The 22,290-nt window shown below is 40.1% G+C and overlaps 2 protein-coding genes across 2 annotated transcripts; both read right to left on the reverse strand.

Annotated features, from left to right (window-relative positions):
* Positions 1 to 1,337: 1,337 nt before the first annotated feature.
* Positions 1,338 to 11,947, reverse strand: LOC309703054 (C-type mannose receptor 2-like; the record flags this gene model as incomplete). Its single annotated transcript, XM_082527758.1, has 7 exons — positions 1,338 to 1,972; positions 4,416 to 4,760; positions 4,927 to 5,330; positions 8,951 to 9,293; positions 10,600 to 10,953; positions 11,120 to 11,494; positions 11,890 to 11,947. 7 exons carry the CDS (start codon positions 11,945 to 11,947, stop codon positions 1,626 to 1,628), a joined length of 2,226 nt encoding a protein of 741 aa, XP_082383884.1. The 3' UTR covers positions 1,338 to 1,625.
* A 4,454-nt stretch (positions 11,948 to 16,401) lies between these two features.
* On the reverse strand, positions 16,402 to 20,744 carry bcl6b (BCL6B transcription repressor). The gene is made up of 12 exons (XM_082527492.1): positions 20,602 to 20,744; positions 20,226 to 20,303; positions 19,891 to 20,117; positions 19,329 to 19,577; positions 19,105 to 19,239; positions 18,712 to 18,904; positions 18,421 to 18,623; positions 18,230 to 18,336; positions 18,037 to 18,135; positions 17,810 to 17,940; positions 17,391 to 17,528; positions 16,402 to 17,296 (listed from the first exon to the last, which is right to left on the reverse strand). The coding sequence occupies exons 3-12, from the start codon at positions 20,109 to 20,111 to the stop codon at positions 17,156 to 17,158; spliced, it is 1,617 nt and encodes a 538-aa protein (XP_082383618.1). The 5' UTR covers positions 20,112 to 20,117; positions 20,226 to 20,303; positions 20,602 to 20,744; the 3' UTR covers positions 16,402 to 17,155.
* Positions 20,745 to 22,290: the final 1,546 nt, after the last annotated feature.

A 22,290-nucleotide genomic window follows, 5' to 3' on the forward strand; every position in this document is an offset into this window, starting at 1 on the left:
ATGGAACGAGGTTTTGGCTCAAAATCTCACGATACATGGCCCCATTCATTCTGTCCTTAACACGGATCAGTCGTCCTGTCCCCTTGGCAGAAAAACAGCCCCATAGCATGATGTTTCCACCCCCATGCTTCACAGTAGGTATGGTGTTCTTGGGATGCAACTCAGTATTCTTCTTCCTCCAAACACCACGAGTTGAGTTTATACCAAAAAGTTCTACTTTGGTTTCATCTGACCACATGACATTCTCCCAATCCTCTGCTGTATCATCCATGTGCTCTCTGGCAAACTTCAGACGGGCCTGGACATGCACTGGCTTCAGCAGCGGGACACGTCTGGCACTGCGGGATTTGATTCCCTGCCGTTGTAGTGTGTTACTGATGGTGACCTTTGTTACTTTGGTCCCAGCTCTCTGCAGGTCATTCACCAGGTCCCCCCGTGTGGTTCTGGGATCTTTGCTCACCGTTCTCATGATCATTTTGACCCCACGGGATGAGATCTTGCGTGGAGCCCCAGATCGAGGGAGATTATCAGTGGTCTTGTATGTCTTCCATTTTCTGATGATTGCTCCCACAGTTGATTTTTTCACACCAAGCTGCTTGCCTATTGTAGATTCACTCTTCCCAGTCTGGTGCAGGTCTACAATACTTTTCCTGGTGTCCTTCGAAAGCTCTTTGGTCTTGGCCATGGCGGAGTTTGGAGTCTGACTGTTTGAGGCTGTGGACAGGTGTCTTTTATACAGATGATGAGTTCAAACAGGTGCCATTCATACAGGTAACGAGTGGGAGACAGAAAAGCTTCTTACAGAAGACGTTACAGGTCTGTGAGAGCCAGAGATTTTCCTTGTTTGAGGTGACCAAATACTTATTTTCCACCCTAATTTACGAATAAATTCTTTACAAATCCTACCATGTGAATTCATGTATGTAGACAGTGTAGAGTGAAACAGGTTTAACGGTTATCTGCCTTGTAGGTGTTCAGGATACAGACACTAAAGGGAAGCAACAACAAGGTTCAAAAATTACAACTGACCAGATTTGATTTATTTCTGACTCACAGGCAAACTCACATAAATGACCTTAAATCCAAAAGGCTGATTCTGTTCATCTGCATCTGCATGTAGCTTTTTCAGTGGGAGAAACACTTCGTCACTCACCTGTCCACATTCCTTCCTGATTAAATAACTGTTAATTTTTATTTTATTTTAGGTTAAATATCAACTATTACCTGACAATGATGAGTGTTGAAGGATATTATTTGAGAACCATTCCTTTTGCAAAAGAAACAACACGATGAAAACACCTGAATACACATAATACTTTATTATTAGAAATTTATAGATAAAATGATAAAAGTAAAAGTATTTCTTCTGTTATAAGGATCAATTTAACTGCTGCAGATGGTTAAGACTGAGCTTTTTTTTTAACACACTATATTCTCTCTAGAATAATAGAGCACATCCAGAAAAAAATGTTTATGACATGGTAAGTTTTAAATCATCATTTTCAATCATACTTATGACATAGATATTTTTAATCTTTAATCTCTTAAGTGCTTGATAAAAATCATAAAAGCAAATTATTTCTGCTGCAGTAATTAACCTGCAGTGAGTCAGAGAGGTTTAAAACTTACTCTGTAGAACAAATAAAGTTATATTTCTCATGTTCTCTTTGACTGACCCACTGATACCGTCCTCCTCTTTCCATAGCTGCACACCTATCACACTCCTCAATCTTTCCATTATCAGCCCAGTTCTCGTAGCAGACTGCTTTGTCACTGATCCAGAACCACAGATCCATCACGCAGGTGTAGCGCAGTCCCACCCATATGTAGGGACTGCTGGCATTCTTGGCTCTCCTCTCCACCCATCTCTGTTGGTGAGGGTTAGTGATGGAGACCAGGTCAGTGTGGTGCAGTCTGCAGTAATCCAAGGCTTCCTCCCAGGTCTTGTTTTCATTGATCAGAATCAATTTATCTGTCAGAAACAATCAAACTTCAGTTAAGTCTGGTTAACAGCAGCTTATGTTCCACTTTACCTTGAATACAGACAGTACACAATAAAACATTGTAGTTTTTCACTTCCTTTAGCTGTATACTTAATTATTGTAAGTGTGTACAGTGCATTTGGAAAGCATTCACAGTTCCACATTTTGTCCTGTTACAGTCTTATTCCAAAATAGATTAAATTTCTTGTTCACTTCAAAGTTCTGCACATGATACCCCAAAATGAAAAAGTGGGGAAAAGATTGTTGAAATTCCTGCAAATCAAAAGCAAAAATATGGCATGTACAGTATGTAAGTATTTACACTTTGTTGAAGTATCTTTGTCAACACTTGAAGCTTCAAGCCTTCCTGAGTATGATGCTACAAGCTTGGCATATCTATTTTAGGGCAGTTTCTCCCATTCATTGCACAACCTCTGAAGCTCCATCAGATTGGATGGTGCACAGCCATTTTCAGATTTCTCCAGAGAATCAGGTTCAAACTTTGGCTCTTGCTGGTCACTTGAGGACCTTCACAGTGGTTCTGCAGACACTTGTTTTTATCTTGGCCGTGTGCTTGGGGGCTTGTCCTGTATAAAATGAACCTAATGTGGATCTAATGTCCGGTGCACTCTGGAGCAGCTTATTCAAAAAGAATCAAATTTACCATCACTAGCTCACTCTACTAAACAGGCCTGATTGTTGGAGGGCTTCAGAAATGATTTTTCTTCTGGAAGATTCTCCTCTCTCCACAGAGCAATGCTGGAGCTCTGTCAGAGTGACCATCACTCCTTGACTAAGGCTTTTCTACCTCAAACTCTCTAACTGGCGAGGTGGCAGCTCTAGGAAAGTCCTGGTGGTTTCAAACTTCTTCCATTTACAGATCTCTGAGCTTATTGGGACCTTCAGTGCTGCAGAAATGTTTCTGTGCCTCATAGAGCTCGGCGATAGAACGATAACGATATGTATCGCGATATAACTTTTACTCGATAGAGAAATTAAACTATCGCGATAGACCTCGCCCTCTTGTCCTCTTAAAAAAAAAAAGGTCAGCCGATCCAAATTAAGTAGCGCAGAGCCGAACCAATCACAGCCGCAGCGTCACGTCGCGTGACTTGTTACGTACAGCACAAGTGCCAAGCCGCATGTGTGTTTGTTTGGGAAGCAGCCAGCCACCGTACCGCCTGGGTAATGGAGGAAATGAGTGTGCCGACTAGAAAAATCAACCGAGCGTGACCGAAGGGAAAACAGATGATGGTTCCAATGCCGGAGAGATTGTCGAACGGAAGAGCCATAGAAGTTCCGTAGTGTGAAGGTATTTCGGCTATTTCAAGTCTGACAAAAAACAGAGTAGCGTGCACTGTAAATTGTGCCGAAAGCAAGTCTGGAAATACAATAAACTGGTGCATGCGTCACACTGTGCGCCACGTTATTGTTTCGGTGAAATGAATTTCTACAATACTGTTAATTCTACTCTCTGCAGTGTTTAAATGCTTACATATACACACAGTTACTGTCCCTCCACACATACGACTCGGTTCTGCTTCTATGCCGCAGCTTTGTTTACTTTTTCCCACCGAGGCTTCTAGACTTCTGATTGGCCAACATTTCTGCACGGTTAGGAATCTAGCGCCACCTGCTGCTTTGGCATGTTCATAGCAGCGTTTTCCTTCATTTCTCCCTTTATGTGTGGACGGGATTATTTTTTAAAACGAAAACGGAAAATCTCAGTTTTCAAAAATACCCGTGTACGTGTGGACGTAGCCTCAGTCTCTGACTGGAAGCGCTAATTCGTCATTCGGCTTTTGTCAGACTAAAGTAACTGTTAAAACTGTTTGAAAAGCTCAGCTATACAACAAGGAGAGATTGAGAATTTCCTTTTAGTTCTCAGTTTATTTGATATTGACAAAAGTTAGTCAGTTTTGTCTGTTCTTCTGTAAAACAAACTAAGATTTATTTTTAGAATTAATATTTTGTTTCTAAGTGGAATTGACAATTTAGTCTATTTCGTTTGTTCTATTTTGAAACTTAAACGCCTTAGCGGCTGCCTTTTGTGTAGTTTGCAATATTTGCCTTTATTTATCTGAAAAAGTCTCATGTTCCTTAAGTACATCTACCCTGTTGAACTTCATCCATCCATTCGCGTCCGCTTAATGGATGAACTTATTATGGGAAATAAATATTTAAATAAAAACAAGCTGCTGATTATTTCACATTTAAATCTTACAAATATAGTTATTTGGCTTATATCGTGATAGATATCGTTATCGCCTGAAATGAAAAAAACATATCGTGATATGAAAAAGTCTTATATCGCCCAGCTCTAGTGCCTCAACACAAGCCTGTCTCAGAGCTCTACAGACAATTCCTTGGATCTTCTAATGATGCTGCTATTACAGGGGAAAATAAATCAGATTAATCTTAGTAGAAACTCACCACCATAACAGAAGAAATAATTTTTTTTGTTGCATTCATCAGAGCTCCATTTTCTTGATCTGTTTAACAGAGTCGAAGCACATTTCTTTTTGTTTTGTCCGTCATTAAATGACTCCATATCCCAGTGCCTGAAAGAGAAATTACTTCCATCTGACCACCTCCAGGTGTCTCTGAACAGGCCGATCCACAAATCCTGAGACTTTTTCAGGATCTTAAATTCTTCCCCATCCACCTGATCGAGTCCACTGGCCAGGTCAGTGTAGCGATCTCTGCAGTACTTCTGAGCCTTTGTCCAGGTTATCTTCTCCTCAATCAAATGGATGGATTTACCGTCTCTCTTCTTTTCTGTTAAGCAAAACATCAAAACAAAACAAAATTTCCATCACCACAAACATTTTGAAGAAATACAGAAAGACACATAATTTGTATGATTCCTCAAACATGCTTTCTCTCCATTTCTCTTTCAGTTCAGTTATATTATCAAATCAGATTATTATCCACATATTCTCACCATCGTAGCAGATGAACGGCATCATTTGGTCACATCTGGCATGTGTCCAGTTTCCTCTTGTCTTCACACAGTTCTCATTTTGATTTTGATTATTTGGTTCAGAAGATCCCCATCTGGTTTCATGTTCAGTGTAGTTCACCCCTGGCAGAGACCAATGCCACATCCTGTTTTCTTTTCCTGGGTTGCTGAACAGTCCAATCCAGGCTTTACCTTCATACTCTTTGGATTCACGCAGTCTCGCCATGTCTGCCATGTCAAACACACTGGCCAGGTCTGCATAATTCTCTCTGCAGTATTTCTGTGCTTCTTCCCAGGTTTTGTCTTCTCTAATAAAGTGGTACTCATATAGGTAACAGGTGGAGACGAAACACTGACCTAAAAGCAGTAAAATATTAGCAATAATGCTGCATTATCAAATCAAACTCACTGGTTCACAGATAAACAGTCTACAACACAAGTGTGACTCTGAGCTCAGTGACCTTGTCAATGAAAGACAAATGTGTGCAGATAAAACAAATAGATGAAAATCAAATGGAAAAACAAAGAAAAGACAGAAGAAGTAAGAAGACAAGACATTACAAAAAACACGGTAAGTTTGTAGGATTCAACAAAACACACACCAGGTAGAGAAATATCATCTCTATAGGGAAACTCAATCAGAATTTTCCACTTACCCATCAGAATCAGCAGAAAGAGACTCCACTGCATCTTTAATCTGCCGGATTAAATAAATATTTCATTAGATAATGAAATCATGTTTCATTTCATAGATGGTCTGGTTATAATCATCATTATAATCTGGGTGTACAGATTGGAAGTTCAGCTGGACCCAAATGCAGACACGAGCAGGCAGCCAGAGTTGAAATGTTTTACATCACTCATGTATACATCAAAACATAGAATTAGGCTTTATCACTGTTGTAAAAATACTCCATGCTGTACTAATACAGAGGTGTCTTATTGTTGAGGTCAGGAGCTGCCAGATCTGTTTTCTCTGGTAGTCTGCATGCATGAAAGAGTCTCTGCTTAACATAACTGATATTATATTAAGGCTGATTCTTCGGTTTAAAGGTGCTTTTCTTTTAAATCCAGTCTGCTGCATATCTTAGAAATTGATTTTGAAAATATATAAATTTATATAAACATAAACAAACACAAAACATTCAATGAATTACAGATTTCAAACTTACATCTGGTTAGTCTTTTGGTCCTTTGTCTAATTTGGCCTCTTTCCTCGAAGGGTTCAAATAAACACTGAAATAAAAGCAAACACAGAGAGCTCATTATGCAAAGATCGGAATTTATATATTAAAATACTGCTGCTGCTTTCAGAAAGATAAAGACGAGGGAGTTTTTTGCACGTATGAAAGCGGTATTCTGTTACGTGTTGTAGCTTATAGCTTTTTCCTCAATGATTGTAAAACTGTATAATTTTGTTGTTGTCTCTTGTTTTTGAACTGACTTCTCATCATATACTTTACCAATGAAAAAGCTGATGATGGTTTGGATCGTTTATATGCAGAAATATTGAAATTATGGAAATATTTATACTTGTATTGTGAGCTTGTTCTTTACCTGAGTGTTTTATCTTGATGTCGCTTTACAATTTCCTTACTTTTGCATGTAAACACTGAAACACTGCTGATAAAATAAGACCTGAATCTGTGGATAATTAGCTTTTTATTACTTATTTTTCATTTAAATTCACTTTTGTTATTATTGGATGTCGTCACTTACAGTCCTATGTCTCTGAACTTTCCCACACACGTTGGAGAATATGACTGTTTTTCAATAACTATCATTAAGAGATTATCTTAATTTTCATATGAACACATTTTTCACTGTACATGTAACGTTATAAATCCTCCCAGTGTGGATCATATTTACATTTTGAATGCAAATTTCTCTGAAATGATTACAAGATAAACATGTGAGCAAATGAGCCATACGCTCAGAAAACTTCCCACGAACTCCAGTCGTCTGCAAAATGACCTCACATATGTATATTTTTTAAAAAGTGATCACAAGCATTTTCTTATTATTTCCTCCTGTTCTTTAATAGTACTTGTTAAGCAGGTTGTAACCTATCTAGGGGAGCTATGCCTTAAACATCTCTGTCAGCTGACATACGAGTGGTAATTTTTTTCATTAAATGAATGAATTAAGGATAAAAACCATTAGAGGTTCATAATAAACTGACAATAAATGTAATGAAGGTGGGAATATGAGAGAGTGAAAGGATAAAAGAGAGCGTATTTTTAGTGTTTTTGCTTTATATTCAGAAAAACAGACTAAAATATCTAAAAAATGGCAGAAATACAGACTGCCCATTTGTAATGCCTCAGGTAAACATCCTGAGGATCAAGGTGCAGTATATGAAAGGGAAAAGATACAGTGCAACTTGTTACGACATGTTGTGAAGTGAATTGGATTTTAAACCATGTGCTCACATAAGCACAGGAGCTGTATGCTGTGCATGCTGCTCTCTCAGACTGTTGCTGAAGGAAATACAGTGCTGTAAAAAGTGTTTTCTCCTTTCCTGATTTCTTAGTTTTGTGCATATTTGTTACATGTTTCAGATCATCAACCAAATGTTAATATTAGACAAAGACAACCTGATTTTTTGAAATTATGGTTTCATCTAAAGGGAGGAGGTTATCTAACAGTGTCCTACAGTGTTTTTTTAGCATCAAGGGTGTCATAAAGTTTGTTGTTTCTCTTATTTAATGTAACTCCACCGCTATCAGCACTTTGTCAGTCATTTTATTTTTAAAAAAAGTCTCTTTCTGTTTGCGGTTAAAACAAACAAACAGTAAGAGCCCTGTGAGTGTTGAGATGTGCAGACAGCAGAGGGAGTCAAAGCCAAGTGAAAAACTTATCAGGGCTCAGAAAAGGCTTCAGGTGGGTTTCTTATTTTGCTCACGCACAGCTCCAGCTCTGCCAGTAAAGACCTTAAAATCCTGTTTTCGGCAGCAGTGTTATTCCTGAGCAATCTTTTCTTGTTTGAATGCATCAGTCTGGCTCTGCTTTTCCTCCCATGACAAGTAAAAGCATTAAAAACATTGCTCTGAAGCGCTGAATGTAGCAAAGAGGTTATAGAAGTTATTTAGCTATTATTTAAACTGAATGATATTATCTCTTTCAGAAACATTCCTTTGTTCTTCACCCAACTTATATGAACATTATGTTTTACTTCAGGGGTGTGACGCAACTTTTCAGCAAGGAAAAAACTCTTCCTGCACTCTTTAACGAGACAAACTGGAACGCATGAAAACACAGTGTACTGACTAACTCCTTCCAGGGTTAAAGAATAATAAAACTGTATTACATGTGTAGTTAAATATTTACTAATAGCTGACAATGACACATGTTGGAGGATTTATTTTAACAGCCATTCCTTTAGCAATCGAAGCAATAAAATACAACGAAAACAGCTGAATACACATAAAACTTTATTATTGGCAAGGTATACATAAAATCCTTAAAAGTAAAAGTGTCATCAGTGTTATATGGATCAATATTACTGCTGCAGATGGTTAAGACTGAGGTTTACTTTAAACAAATGATTATAACATGGCTATGAGGACCACTTATCTCTAAAAAGCGACTTTTAATCATCATACAAACACACTTGGATATAACTTAAATTAAACAGCAGGTTAAACATTTATCATAGATGTTAATCGTCTTGGTTGAAACTGGACATGATGTCAGTTCCTCCTCTCGGCTTTCATTGCTAATATGCTAACACCACATGCTGTGATTTTCTGTGTAAATAACACACACGAGACCCTAAAACAAAAACTGTAATCACCCTTTTCATATAGCTTTTGTAATGTTGGATACAGTCTCTTCTCCCCTAATCCATATTTTGGTTCTTAATATAAGACACAGGGGTGACTCACTGCAATATTATTATTGTTTTTTCATCTTTCTACATTCAGTGCTTGATAAAAATCATAAAAGCAAATTATTTCTGCTGCAGTAATTAACCTGCAGTGAGTCAGAGAGGTTTAAAACTTACTCTGTAGAACAAATAAAGTTATATTTCTCATGTTCTCTTTGACTGACCCACTGATACCGTCCTCCTCTTTCCATAGCTGCACACCTATCACACTCCTCAATCTTTCCATTATCAGCCCAGTTCTCGTAGCAGACTAGTTTGTCACTGATCCAGAACCACAGATACAGCACGCAGGTGTAGCGCAGTCCCACCCATATGTAAGGACTGCTGGCATTCTTGGCTCTCCTCTCCACCCATCTCTGTTGGTGAGGGTTAGTGATGGAGACCAGGTCAGTGTGGTACAGTCTGCAGTAATCCAAGGCTTCCTCCCAGGTCTTGTTTTCATTGATCAGAATCAATTTATCTGTCAGAAACAATCAAACTTCAGTTAAGTCTGGTTAACAGCAGCTTATGTTCCACTTTACCTTGAATACAGACAGTACACAATAAAACATTGTAGTTTTTCACTTCCTTTAGCTGTATACTTAATTATTGTAAGTGTGTACAGTGCATTTGGAAAGCATTCACAGTTCCACATTTTGTCCTGTTACAGTCTTATTCCAAAATAGATTAAATTTCTTGTTCACTTCAAAGTTCTGCACATGATACCCCAAAATGAAAAAGTGGGGAAAAGATTGTTGAAATTCCTGCAAATCAAAAGCAAAAATATGGCATGTACAGTATGTAAGTATTTACACTTTGTTGAAGTATCTTTGTCAACACTTGAAGCTTCAAGCCTTCCTGAGTATGATGCTACAAGCTTGGCATATCTATTTTAGGGCAGTTTCTCCCATTCATTGCACAACCTCTGAAGCTCCATCAGGTTGGATGGTGCACAGCCATTTTCAGATTTCTCCAGAGAATCAGGTTCAAACTTTGGCTCTTGCTGGTCACTTGAGGACCTTCACAGTGGTTCTGCAGCCACTTGTTTTTATCTTGGCCGTGTGCTTGGGGGCTTGTCCTGTATAAAATGAACCTAATGTGGATCTAATGTCCGGTGCACTCTGGAGCAGCTTATCATCAAGGATGTCTCTGCACATTGCATTCATCTTTCCCTCGACTCTGACTTGTCTCCCGGTCACTGCTGCTGATAAACATCCCCAGAGCATGATGCTGCCACCACCATGCTTCACTGTAAGGATGGTATTGGTCCGGTGATGAGTGGTACCTGGTTTCCTCCGGACGTGATGCTTGGCATTCAGAGTTAAGAGTTCAATCTTTGTTTCATCAGACCAGAGAATTTTATTTCCCATGGTCTGAGCATCCTTCAGGTGCATTTTGGTAAACTGAGGAGTGGCTTCAGTCTGCTCACTCTACTAAACAGGCCTGATTGTTGGAGGGCTTCAGAAATGATTTTTCTTCTGGAAGATTCTCGCTCCACAGAGCAATGCTGGAGCTCTGTCAGAGTGACCATCACTCCTTGACTAAGGCTTTTCTACCTCAAACTCTCTAACTGGCGAGGTGGCAGCTCTAGTAAAGTCCTGGTGGTTTCAAACTTCTTCCATTTAAGATCTCTGAGCTTATTGGGACCTTCAGTGCTGCAGAAATGTTTCTGTGCCTCAACACAAGCCTGTCTCAGAGCTCTACAGACAATTCCTTGGATCTTCTAAGTCTAGTGATGCTCCTATTACAGGGGAAAATAAATCAGATTAATCTTAGTAGAAACTCACCACCATAACAGAAGAAAGGATTTTTATTGTTGCATTCATCAGAGCTCCATTTTCCTGATCTGTTTAACAGAGTCGAAGCACATTTCCTGTTTTGTCCGTCATTAAATGACTCCATATCCCAGTGCCTGAAAGAGAAATTACTTCCATCTGACCACCTCCAGGTGTCTCTGAACAGGCCGATCCACACATTCATCAGAGAGCTCTCGGACTTATTCAGGATCTTAAATTCTTCCCCATCCACCTGATCGAGTCCACTGGCCAGGTCAGTGTAGTGATCTCTGCAGTACTTCTGAGCCTTTGTCCAGGTTATCTTCTCCTCAATCAAATGAATCGATTTACCGTCTCTCTTCTTTCCTGTTAAGGAAAAACATCAAAACAAAACAAAATTTCCATCACCACAAACATTTGAAGAAATACAGAAAGACACATAATTTGTATGATTCCTCAAACATGCTTTCTCTCCATTTCTCTTTCAGTTCAGTTGTATTATCAAATCAGACTATTATCCACATATTCTCACCATCGTAGCAGATGAACCACATAGTTTGGTCACATGTGACATCTGCCCAGTTTTCTCTTGTCTTCACACAGTTCTCATTTTCCTTTTGATCATCTGGTTCAGAAGATCCCCATCTGGTTTCATGTTCAGTGTAGTTCACCCCTGGCAGAGACCAATGCCACATCCTGTTTTCTTTTCCTGGGTTGCTGAACAGTCCAATCCAGGCTTTACCTTCATACTCTTTGGATTCACGCAGTCTCGCCATGTCTGCCATGTCAAACACGCTGGCCAGGTCTGCATAATTCTCTCTGCAGTATTTCTGTGCTTCTTCCCAGGTTTTGTCTTCTCTAATAAAGTGGTACTCATACAGGTAACAGGTGGAGACGAAACACTGACCTAAAAGCAGTAAAATATTAGCAATAATGCTGCATTATCAAATCAAACTCACTGGTTCACAGATAAACAGTCTACAACACAAGTGTGACTCTAAGCTCAGTGACCTTGTCAATGAAAGACAAATGTGTGCGACTATAAGACTTTAGTGTTTGGATACAATAAAAATAATGTTCACAGTAAACAAAGACATGAGATTGAAATAAAAAGGATTATTCATAACAAAAAGAAACAATTGAATTGATGGAGATCAAATGAAAAAGCAAAGATAATACAGAAACAGAATTACAGCAATAAATAATAACAACAGCAAACATCAGAGCAGAATGTAAACCGGAAAAATACAAACATGTTAGCAGAATAAAACTGAGGAAGCAGTGCGGAGAATTTCCACTTACCCATCAGAAGCAGAAACAGACTCCACCGCATCTTTAATCTGCCACATAATGAAAACATATTTTCTTTAATACACAGTAAAAAGATGACAACATTTTGAATGTAAAACGTGTCGTTTTAGTGTGTGTGTAGAGAAATGACATTCATATAGAACTTGCACTTAAAATGCTGGAAGTCACTGTTTTGTTTGATACTGTGTTTGGATGTGTTTCTCGAGGAACTGTATGAAAACACGTTTTAGTTCTTTTAACATTCAAATAAAATGATCTGTTGAATTAATCTGATAAACCACATCTCTAATTGAGAAAATCTTACCTTAGACTCAGGTTAAGAAAATTAAACCCTCAATACAACAGCTGGTAAATGATCTGAAACACATTCGGTACTTAGAATATTTTATGATGCATAGAGTTTATTATTTTTAGCTTCTCTTTAATATCATAGTGTTTGTTCTTCATATCTCTAATTGTGTACAGTGACGCTGGTCTCACATTGTTAATTCATGAAGCTTTTATCAGTCTGTTGTTGCTTTTGCCATTAACTTGTCACATTTATCCAACAAATACAAGGTTTTTAAGAAATAGCAACATCTAATCATGAATGAAACCCTCATCAGTTGAGCCTATACTGTATAACGTTTAACCTGGAAGTGTATTAAGTGCTACCCAGGAACCAAGAAAAACCAGACAGTGTGTATAAAATGACCCATTTATTACTAAATACCTGACAAGTCCCCAAAAAGCCATTCCTAGTCTGGTCTGGATGCTCTACTTTAAATTTGTCTGATTATCATTTGAAGCGACAGCTCTGTTTAGGTCATTGTTGAGATGCTGTGTGATCATTTTGCAGTTCTGTACAGAAAGGTTGGGTTGGATCCCACAATTGTTCTGTGGGACGCAGATCACATTTTGAAGAGAGGACCCAAATGCAGACGTTGGGAGACTAAACTTAACAAAAGCAAGCTGTTTATTAAGGCTGCAATCATAAAAAATACATAACAAAGGCAAACGGCGACTCGGACTTTGACTAAAACCAAGCTATACTGGGAAATCCACTGGTCACCAAATAATAAGCACACTCCATTCAATGTAATGAATTACAAATTTTAAACTTACATCTGGTTAGTGGTTCTATCCTTGGCCGATGTCTGTCGTGGAAGTGTTCAAGTAAATCGGGAAGTAATAACAAACAAAGAGAAGGCTTTATGGAGAGGTCTGGAAATAGTGCAGTCCTAACCAAATCAGCAGAAGTATCATAACAGAGCATCACTGATGGCTGTCCAACAAAAAGAAACTGAAAGCATCATTCTGTCTCGCCCTTTTTCACTCACAAACATATAAAATATAATCATTTTCCCCAATAATTGTAAGACTATAATTATATTGTTGTCTATTGTTTTTGAACTGACTCCTCATTATGAATATAATAATAATAATTTGTTTTTTATTATTTTTATTACCTATTTTTCATTTAAAACGACTTCTGTTATTATTGGATGTCCTCACTTACAGTCTAATGTCTTTGTCCCACAGATGTTGGAGAATATGATTGTTTTTCAATAACTATCTGAATTAATAGATTATCTTAATTTTAAGGTTGCAGCACACTGAATGTAACCAGAGTCATACGAGGACACATGAACACATTGTAAATCATCCCGCTGTGGATCATATTTGAATCTTATTTGATTCCCAAAAATATTCTGACCTTGTTTGAGTGACCGCCCATACTTTGTTTTATTGGTTTCTTTTTAAAAATGTGATCACGAGCATTTATATATTATTTGCTTTAAAATACCTCTGATGGCGGCTGCCAGCTGACACAATGAGTGATAATTTTGATATTTTTGTGGCTCGATTAAATAAATTAGGGGTTTTTGAAAATTCATAAAAATGACAGAAAAGTAGAGACTGCGCCTTTGTAGAGCAATCCTCAGGTAACGATCCTGTGAGCAGGGTGCAGAATATGAAAGAAAAAAAATACAATGTGCCTTGTGTATTCAATATTTCCAGTTTGATAGTGTAGTATCTGCCCTGTGAGTGTTCAGGTGTGCAGACAGTAGAGGGAGGTAAAGCCAAGTTTAAAAATCAAGAGCTCAGAAAAGGCTTCAAGTCACTGACCAGCTCTACCAGTAAACATCCAGTTTTTGGTACCAATATTATTCCTGATCAGTCTTTTCTTGTGTAAATGCATCAGTCTATGATGATTAATGCTGGCTTTAAATTCTGTGTCACAAAATATATTTATATCTGTTGCCTTTTCCTAGAACAGCTGAGTTGTCATCATTAACATTATAACTCTGCTTTTCCTCCTGCGACACTTCAAAAACATTGCTCAAAGACTAATGTAACCAGAATAGAAACTATTATGAAGTTGTCAGAACAGAAATACGTATCATGTCTTTAAGGGGACTTTTGTTCTTTCCCAAATTTATTTTAAAGTGTTGGTGGATGTGCTGGAAACATTCCTCAGAGATTTTGGTCCATGTTGATATGACAGCAATGTTGTGCATTCAGAGCTACTCTGCATATCTTCACACATTCTTCACCACAACCCTGCTGCTAACCTGTTTTCTCTTTTTCAGACCGTTCTCTGTGGGAAAATCCCAGCAGCTCCGCAGTTCCTGAAATACCAACTTGCCTGGCACCAAAACCACGCCCCATTCAAAGCAGCTTAAATCATCTTTCTTCTTCATTCTGATCCACAGTTTCAGCTTCAGCAGGTCGTTCTGATCAAGTCTACATGCGTCAATGCACTAAGTTGCTGCCATGTGATTTGATATCTGGGGTTGAACTATGTGTATAAGATATTTAAAGCCTCACAGATTAATAAGATAATAATAAAGAATTTAAGCTACTTCAATTATTGTCAGTTTTGTGTAAGTCATAAAAACTGTGCATTATAGAAACCCAAACAGGAGACTTTAGTTTTACTTAATCTCTAAGGAGTTACAACAGAAATGAGAAATAGCACCCAAACGTTGCAGTTTCTACTAATCTCCCGTGGTCTTTGCTCCAGTGTCCACTTTCTGAGCTCTACTTCGTTTATTGTCTCTGTTAGCTTATGTATTTCCCAATAAATATGCGGTTCGTCACAAACTTGCTCAACAGGCCTTTTGCAGGATTGTATTTCACAATAGCAGGACAAGTTGTGTAACATATGATAAACACTCTCTGACTCTCACTGATAGATCAGTTTTCCCTGCAACCTCATACGTCTATAATTTCTCAAGATTTCTGGGAATTAGTCATAGCTGTAGTTTTTATTTTGTTGAATAAATGTATACTTTTTATATATTTAAATGTATTTACAATTAGAGCTTTTTGTATCTAGTAGAGCTATGTGGTTAGATTTTGAAACTTTATACTATATTGTATTATTTAATTCAGTTTAGTTAGTTACTTTTCTGTCTTGGAACAATTGTGATCACATAATTTCCTCAGGGATTAATGACGTGTTCTGATTCTGATTTCTATCTGCTGCTTGCAGGAGTAAATTTCTTTCCAAGCGCAGTAGAAACCTTGGGTGTCGATCGTAGTTGGTTTGCGCTTTATGTTCCTCGGGGAAGGAAATGCTTCTCCAAATTAGGGCAGCATCATACTCATAACTGCGGTAGCTTCCTGAAATGTTCAAACTGTGCTCACTAATGCTCACTTCATGAAATAATCTTCACATATTTCCCATTTCATATTCACTTCCTCAGATTTGTTCCATCCTCTTATCTGACAGCCTTCAGATGAAGTCATATGAGAAGGAGAACCCTGCAAAGGTATGAATGAAGGGAAAAAGCTGCATGTCGTAGGGGAGGAGGGGGTTGAAGGTTGGAAAGTCCCTTCAAGCTTCCAATGTTTGTCCGCCGAGCGTGGACAATAAGGCCAGCTAGCCACAACTCATCAGGGAGCAGGAAGCAGGGATGACAGAGGGTGGGAGAGTTCAGCAGGAGTCTGCAGCCCCTCCAGGAAGCACCAGCGGGCTCGCACACGTGTTATTGGCTGGTAGAGTGGACTATTAAGACCCAGGAGGAAACAGGTGCCCTCAGCTTCATTGTTTCCTCACCAGCAACCAAGAAAAAACAAAACAAATACTAAAAAAAAAATGGGGGGATAATTTTACTGAGCAGAAGATGTGATTCATGGGTAAAAAGAGTTTCCTAATGGGAGGAAGAAAATCAAAGGAGGTGAAAGGCTGAAGGCGCAGAGAGCCTGAAAATAAGTTGTTTTAGTTATCCAGTTGTTTACACATTCGCCTAACAAGCAACAAGATCTCCAGTTTGATCCCGGGATGAGATATAGATCCCTCTGGGATTGTGTCAGGAAGGGCACTCTACCACATCAAACATGTGGCGCTGCCCCCTGGGCGAGTCATATGTAGCACCACGGTCTTGGAGGAACGTCGTCTCATTTCACTGTGTACTGCACCACTGCACATGGTTGGGATGACAATAAAGTCACTTGACCTTGAGTTCTTTAAAATACAATATATACACTATGACACACCAAAGATCACGTTTCCAATTAATATAAAAGTTATTTAATTTAAATTGTACAAAACCATCTTTGTCCAGCAAATTACCTCTCACAAATACAGATTGAGTAATATTACATTTTTATTTGAGTTGTCTTGTTTAAAAGTTTAGCAAACATCATTTGATTTCTTCACTTTTTGTTCAGCATGATACAAAAGTCCTTTGCCTGCTTGGACTGGAAAAGCACATAGTTTTACTTTTTTCTTTAAAGTTACACAGGCGCCGGGCCATCGGGTTAAGATAAATCAAAGTTAAATACACATCAGACAAAGAAGCTTCGGTAACTTGAAACTGAAAAACCCCACGTCTGTTCTAATTTACACCAAATCTGATCACATCTGCTTCACAAAACTTTATCTTTCCTTCAATCTGCTCACACGCACACATTTCTTTACAATTCAATATGCACACAAATGCACAACACTTGTACGACTTTACCTTTCGCTCCATACCCTGTCCCCTTCTTTACACTTCTTCGCAAACCCTCAAGCAAAACATTCTTTAATCGTCTCAATCGTGTATTATTAAAGCACAACCTCACCAAACCTCAACCAACAGCTTTGTAGAAATGACTGTCTCTTACTCCATGTGTAACCTATTTGTATTTTTTCATTCATTTATTGTTTGTTGTTGCCTCTATTCAAGACGAGATGCTAACAATTTTGCAACTGACAAGTGAGTTAATGAGCCAAATTTCACATTCTGACAGATTCAGATCATTGAGGTGCGATTAGTGATCCTCCTCAGCAGGCCTGCAGGATAGGCTGGTAGGGCTCAGTCAGCACTTTGTAGCGGATCTTGGTGTTTGTGACGGCCCCGTGCTTCTGGCGCAGGTGCAGGCGCAGCTGGCTCTTGTGTCGGAAGTGCAGGTCACACTTCTCGCACTGGAAAAACACAGAGCGTTCATTCATTAGACGTCATGAACATGACAGGACAATGCTCTTGATGCTGCGATTACGTGTGCCGCAGGTAGCTTACGCTGTAAGGCTTCTCTCCGGTGTGGATCCGCAGGTGACTCTTCAGCGTCTGCAGGTGGCGGAAGCGGGTGCCGCAGGTGTTGCAGGGGTAAGGCTTCTCCCCAGTGTGAATCAACACGTGGGCCCTGAGGTGGGCAACCTAACACCGGGGCAGACCACACAAACAGGTTGAGAGGTGCAAAATAAAGCATGCAAACATCAAATAAGGCAGGCCTCGAGGAAGAGCTGTAGCCATCTACACTCGCTCCACATTTTCAAATTTTGCGAGCAACTAGAAGAGTTAACGAGAAACTGGAACTCAACTAGTCTACATGAACCAGTCTGATACTGCTGGAGATAAAGAAAACACACCAGTATCTAGTGTGGCTAACATCTGTGTTATTTCTGAGAAGTCTTTTCACGCAGTCATTTGACCCTCACCTGAACAAACCGTGCCCCGCAAGTGTCACAGCGGTAAGGCTTCTCTCCGGAGTGAATCCGGGAGTGAGTCTTCAGGTTGGCTGGTCGGTTGAACTGAGCTGCACACACGTTACAGCGGTATGGCTTGTCACCTGCAGACCCAGAGGTCATTGTTACATGTTTGTTGTTCACTTCTGAACTGCATGCAGAACAGGAAAGTAAATTTAAACTTTTTTTTTAAGTCTCACTTGAGCAGGCAGGTTTGGGTCCTTGAAGGCTGCCAGAGAAGGAATAGGGCGTGTAGTAGCTTTCACGCTTAACTTGGTGATGATTGAGATGGGCGGCTTCTGGGTGAGAAGAGTGCGATTTCAGGAAAATAGTTAAAAATAAAATTTTATAATAGCACCAGTGGAAGGTTTTAAAAGTGCTGTTTATACCTACCATGTCCCTCCTTGTTAGAGGTGGGCACAGTTGGGTGGTCCTCAGAGGGTGATGGCCTGAGGGGAGGGGCTCGGCCAGAACCCTCGTAGCAGGAGGCCTGCCCCTGTCTGAGGAAGAGAGGGTCAAAGATTTTAGAAACCCTTACAAACTTTCTGTTTTCTCTGTCTTTTCATTGTTGTTATCCAGTTTACCTATCAATCTGACCGGGCACTTCTCCAGACCACGCCTCTGTTGGTGCTTTTGGTGTTGAGTCATCAGTGGGTGATGCTTGATTTTGGGGTTCCTCCATCTCCTCGACTTTCACTGCACTGGCAGCACAGAGAGGGTTGAGGACAATGTACTTGTACTTCTTCCAGTTGCAGGCCTTCGGGTCTGGTGTGGCTTTGGCATCACTCTGGGGAAAACAGACAGAACATCAGTTATACAAGTGCTGCACGAGCTCCCCAAAACCCTACAAATCAAATACTTTTCCTGAGACATACCACAAGGTTTTTGTTGCAGGTCTCAGATGCAGCAGGAGAACTTGGTTGGCAGCTGGAGCGGGTGGGGCTGCTTGGAGACAAAGTCGGGCTGGCCATGAGAGGTGACTCAGGGTCTCCTTTCAGCTCTGTTGACCTGGGCTGACAGCTGGGGAAAGCCCCTGGCTTGAGAGAGCCCCCAGTCACCACAGGGACCCTGCAGGAAAAACAAAGGAAGCGCTGTAATGAGCTAAACCCGTCAAAGGACAAAGGAGCGCAAACCAAAGCACGTCTGGCATTGTGCAAACAACGGCTCAAAGTGATAAACAACTTTGAAAAGTAGGAGCCGCGCAAAAAAAGTCATCCGGGATATCAACTATACATTTAATTATTCAGTTTCACACTAGACCTTCTTACCGGGTTGCTGCTGCTGTTGGCAGTAATCGCAGGGGTCCTTGAGTAGGCAAGTCCCCTCCTTTGGGAGATACAGAGGGTACGGACACCCTGGAGTCCAGCTCCAACTGGAGGTGTCTGACTGTCCTATTCTCCATGCTGCAAAAGATTGCACATGCAATTTGATCCAGTTTAATACACTATCTCTTCCAAGCTGTGAACAGCACGTGTTCTTTCATGGCCCTCACCAGTGCAGCTGCATGAAATCCCGGCAGGTCTCAGCCACGTGGTCCATCTGCAGGTAGACAGCCACAGCCAACACCCCGGAGACAATGCTCGGTGTCAGAGGGAGGCGGGAGGTGTACATGAAGTCTAGCAGCAGGGAGACGCTAGAGGGGTCCAGTGTGGTGGGGAGAGACACAGTCATGAGCTGCTCCCCGCTCCCACCACGCCCCTGTAGCAATGCACGGCGTGAATACAGCGAGTAGAAGAAACCACTGAGAAGAGAGGAGAAAGCAAAAACAACTTAAAGTAAGACATGCAGTTCTCGTATAAAAAACTATCTGCAGTGCTTTTAAGGGAAGAAATGGGGAGAAAGGGAGTGGGAAGAAAAAAACAATGGATGTACTAAGTGGAAGGAAACAGGAGCTTATGATGAATGAAACAAAATTAGAAAGACAAAACCAACTATGAGTCAGGCATAGAAAGAGGTGCAAGATGTACCACTCGGATTATTTTTGCAGTAGAAGAAGATTAAAGAAGATATTGCTCCTAAATTCTGACCACAAAAGGACTGGTTTGTCCACCAACCTGCAGGCCACGAGCACAGCACAGTGTGCCTGCAGGTGCACGTTGCCAACGATCAGGGTGGTGTCAGTCAGGATGCTCCGATGTCGGAGTTCATTCAGGTTCAGCAGCACATCATTGGAGTGGCGAGTGAACTCCTTCACATATCCTTCAGCTGGGGCCGCAGCCCTCATGCTCTGCCCTCTGTCGGCCCGATATCCCTCCAGAGCTTCCATCGTGCTCATCTGAATCTTTAAGGCATTATAAGTAAAACAATGAGGCATTGTACATAATTTTCATGATTTTTTTAATGATTGCACAAATATCCTTTCTATGTAAGATGCATAACAGACACTTACCTGTGTGTAACTGAAATAATAAATATACTGGAGTGTCCCAGACACATCCGTTAGGTGAGACCAGCTCCCTACTCGTACCTTTGAGTGGGGAAAAAAGAAATACTAATTTAATCCCATTTGCATATTCAACTTTACAGTGTTACGTTTTTAAATCGACATGAATATGAATCAAACAGCAGCAGCGTGCACTTTTAAAAACTAAGAGTTTACCAGAATTTTCTGTAGATAAATCACCTATTTAGTGTACTTCAAGGGTTGTTTAAAGAAGATTAAGATTATTAACAGTTCTACATAAAAATAAAAAAGTTAATCTAAGAAAGCGACAGTTAGGCAAATCATTTTTAAAAAAGCGAAACAATCAGTATTTCCACCTTACCCCGACCAGCAGGGACGAGAATTAGCGTGCACTGCACTGACGTCAAACCCCTTTGGCTCAGTGTTCAGTCCACGGTCAAAGATGTGGAGCAAAGGGATCACCGACAGCCTCCGCTTGCTCTGAGCAACACTGTGAGGAGAGGTTGAAGGGAGGGAGCTCTTTATAATATCATTCAGGAAGCCCCCTTACAACCAGGGCAGCTCATTTCCTCTTTCCTCAATGGGCCCACGCGCACACTGGAAACAACGCAGGAAAAAGCCCTGCATGGCTCAGGCTCCAGGCTCTAAGTATTTTTAGTGGTCTATTAGTTTTTCTAAACTCCCCCCTAGGTCTGTACAAACTAATAGCAGGAAAAGCATCGTGTGTTTTTGTGCCATGTTAAAAAAATATATGTAAGGACCTTTGGGGACATGCAGTACGTGTCTGACTATCCAGGGGTAAGCCAGAGAACATCCCCCACCAACGCTTTCCTGCCCTTCACCTCTCTCCTGGACAGAGGAAACTGCTTGACAGGAAGCTGGAGCACCAACTTATTGTTGAATAAACAAGTTATGCTTTCACCTTTTTAAAGGATGATTTTTTAAACATTTTTACAAATTCTGCTAATAATTTTATGCACAAGCTCTCATAACCTATGATGATGCCCATCATTTATAATAAATACTCCCATTCAAATACAAACTGTCATTGTTGAGTCAACCAGGTCAGTATAATGGGCATTTATAAGTACTTCACAACACTATCCGGAAGCTTCTGGCTTGATGCCTCAGAGCAAAGGCTACGTGTTATGAGGACCAAAAGGAAGGAAGCGAGACAAAATTGATCATTATAAATGGGAGACACCTTCTCCACACTGAAAAACAACCCCTACCCAACCCTGACTGAGAGAAATGCAGCCGACAGATGTGCAGGAACTTCCTCACACATACACACAAACATGCACAAACTTATTATGCATCCTGCAAAGCTGCTCAGAGACGTGGATAAAAAACCCGCCCGCGCAGGACATCCGTCAATAATAAAGCAAGCAGGAGATAAGGGAAGAGATATGGAGACCTGGGTTGGGGGCTGGGAGGTGTTAATGAAGTGAGGGGACAAAGGCTTTAGAGGTTATGAATATATTTTTTTTTAAAAATGATTAGCGGAAAGCTGCCCCATCTTTAGCACAGCCTCAGGTTCACAGAGAATCACACACAGTACAGTTAACTGAGTCACAGCTAACGTGAACTATGAACTGTGTTTCCTCCACATCAGAGCATTTTACAGGAGACCATGAGGAAGGTGAAGAAAAAAATCTTCAAGGTTGACTTCTTAGAAGTGCTCTGATTCAGCTATACTGTGTAATGTTGAGGTGAAGCTTGGAAATGTTCCTCTAAAATGAAAAACAGATGTAGGATTCAGTGCAGGATGAGATCTACAAGAGAAACAAAATACTGCTCAAACTTAAATGATTACTTTTGATGAATTTAAAGTGACTCGGTTAACTAGACTACATGTTCTCAGAGTTTTGCAGGCTTGATATGTCTTAAAGGGGAAAGCATTTAACAAGAATTTATTTAATAGTAATAAAGATTATTAGGCATAGAGTTTACAGAGTTTTTGTTACACTGTTACACAGTTTGATACAGCACAGCGTACTCTAAACACTGCATGCTCTATATATTGCGTATATTTATGCCCTATATGCTG

Source organism: Aulonocara stuartgranti (assembly GCF_965226115.1).
Source record: "Aulonocara stuartgranti genome assembly, chromosome: 3".
In the NCBI taxonomy this organism is placed as follows: Eukaryota; Metazoa; Chordata; class Actinopteri; order Cichliformes; family Cichlidae; genus Aulonocara; species Aulonocara stuartgranti.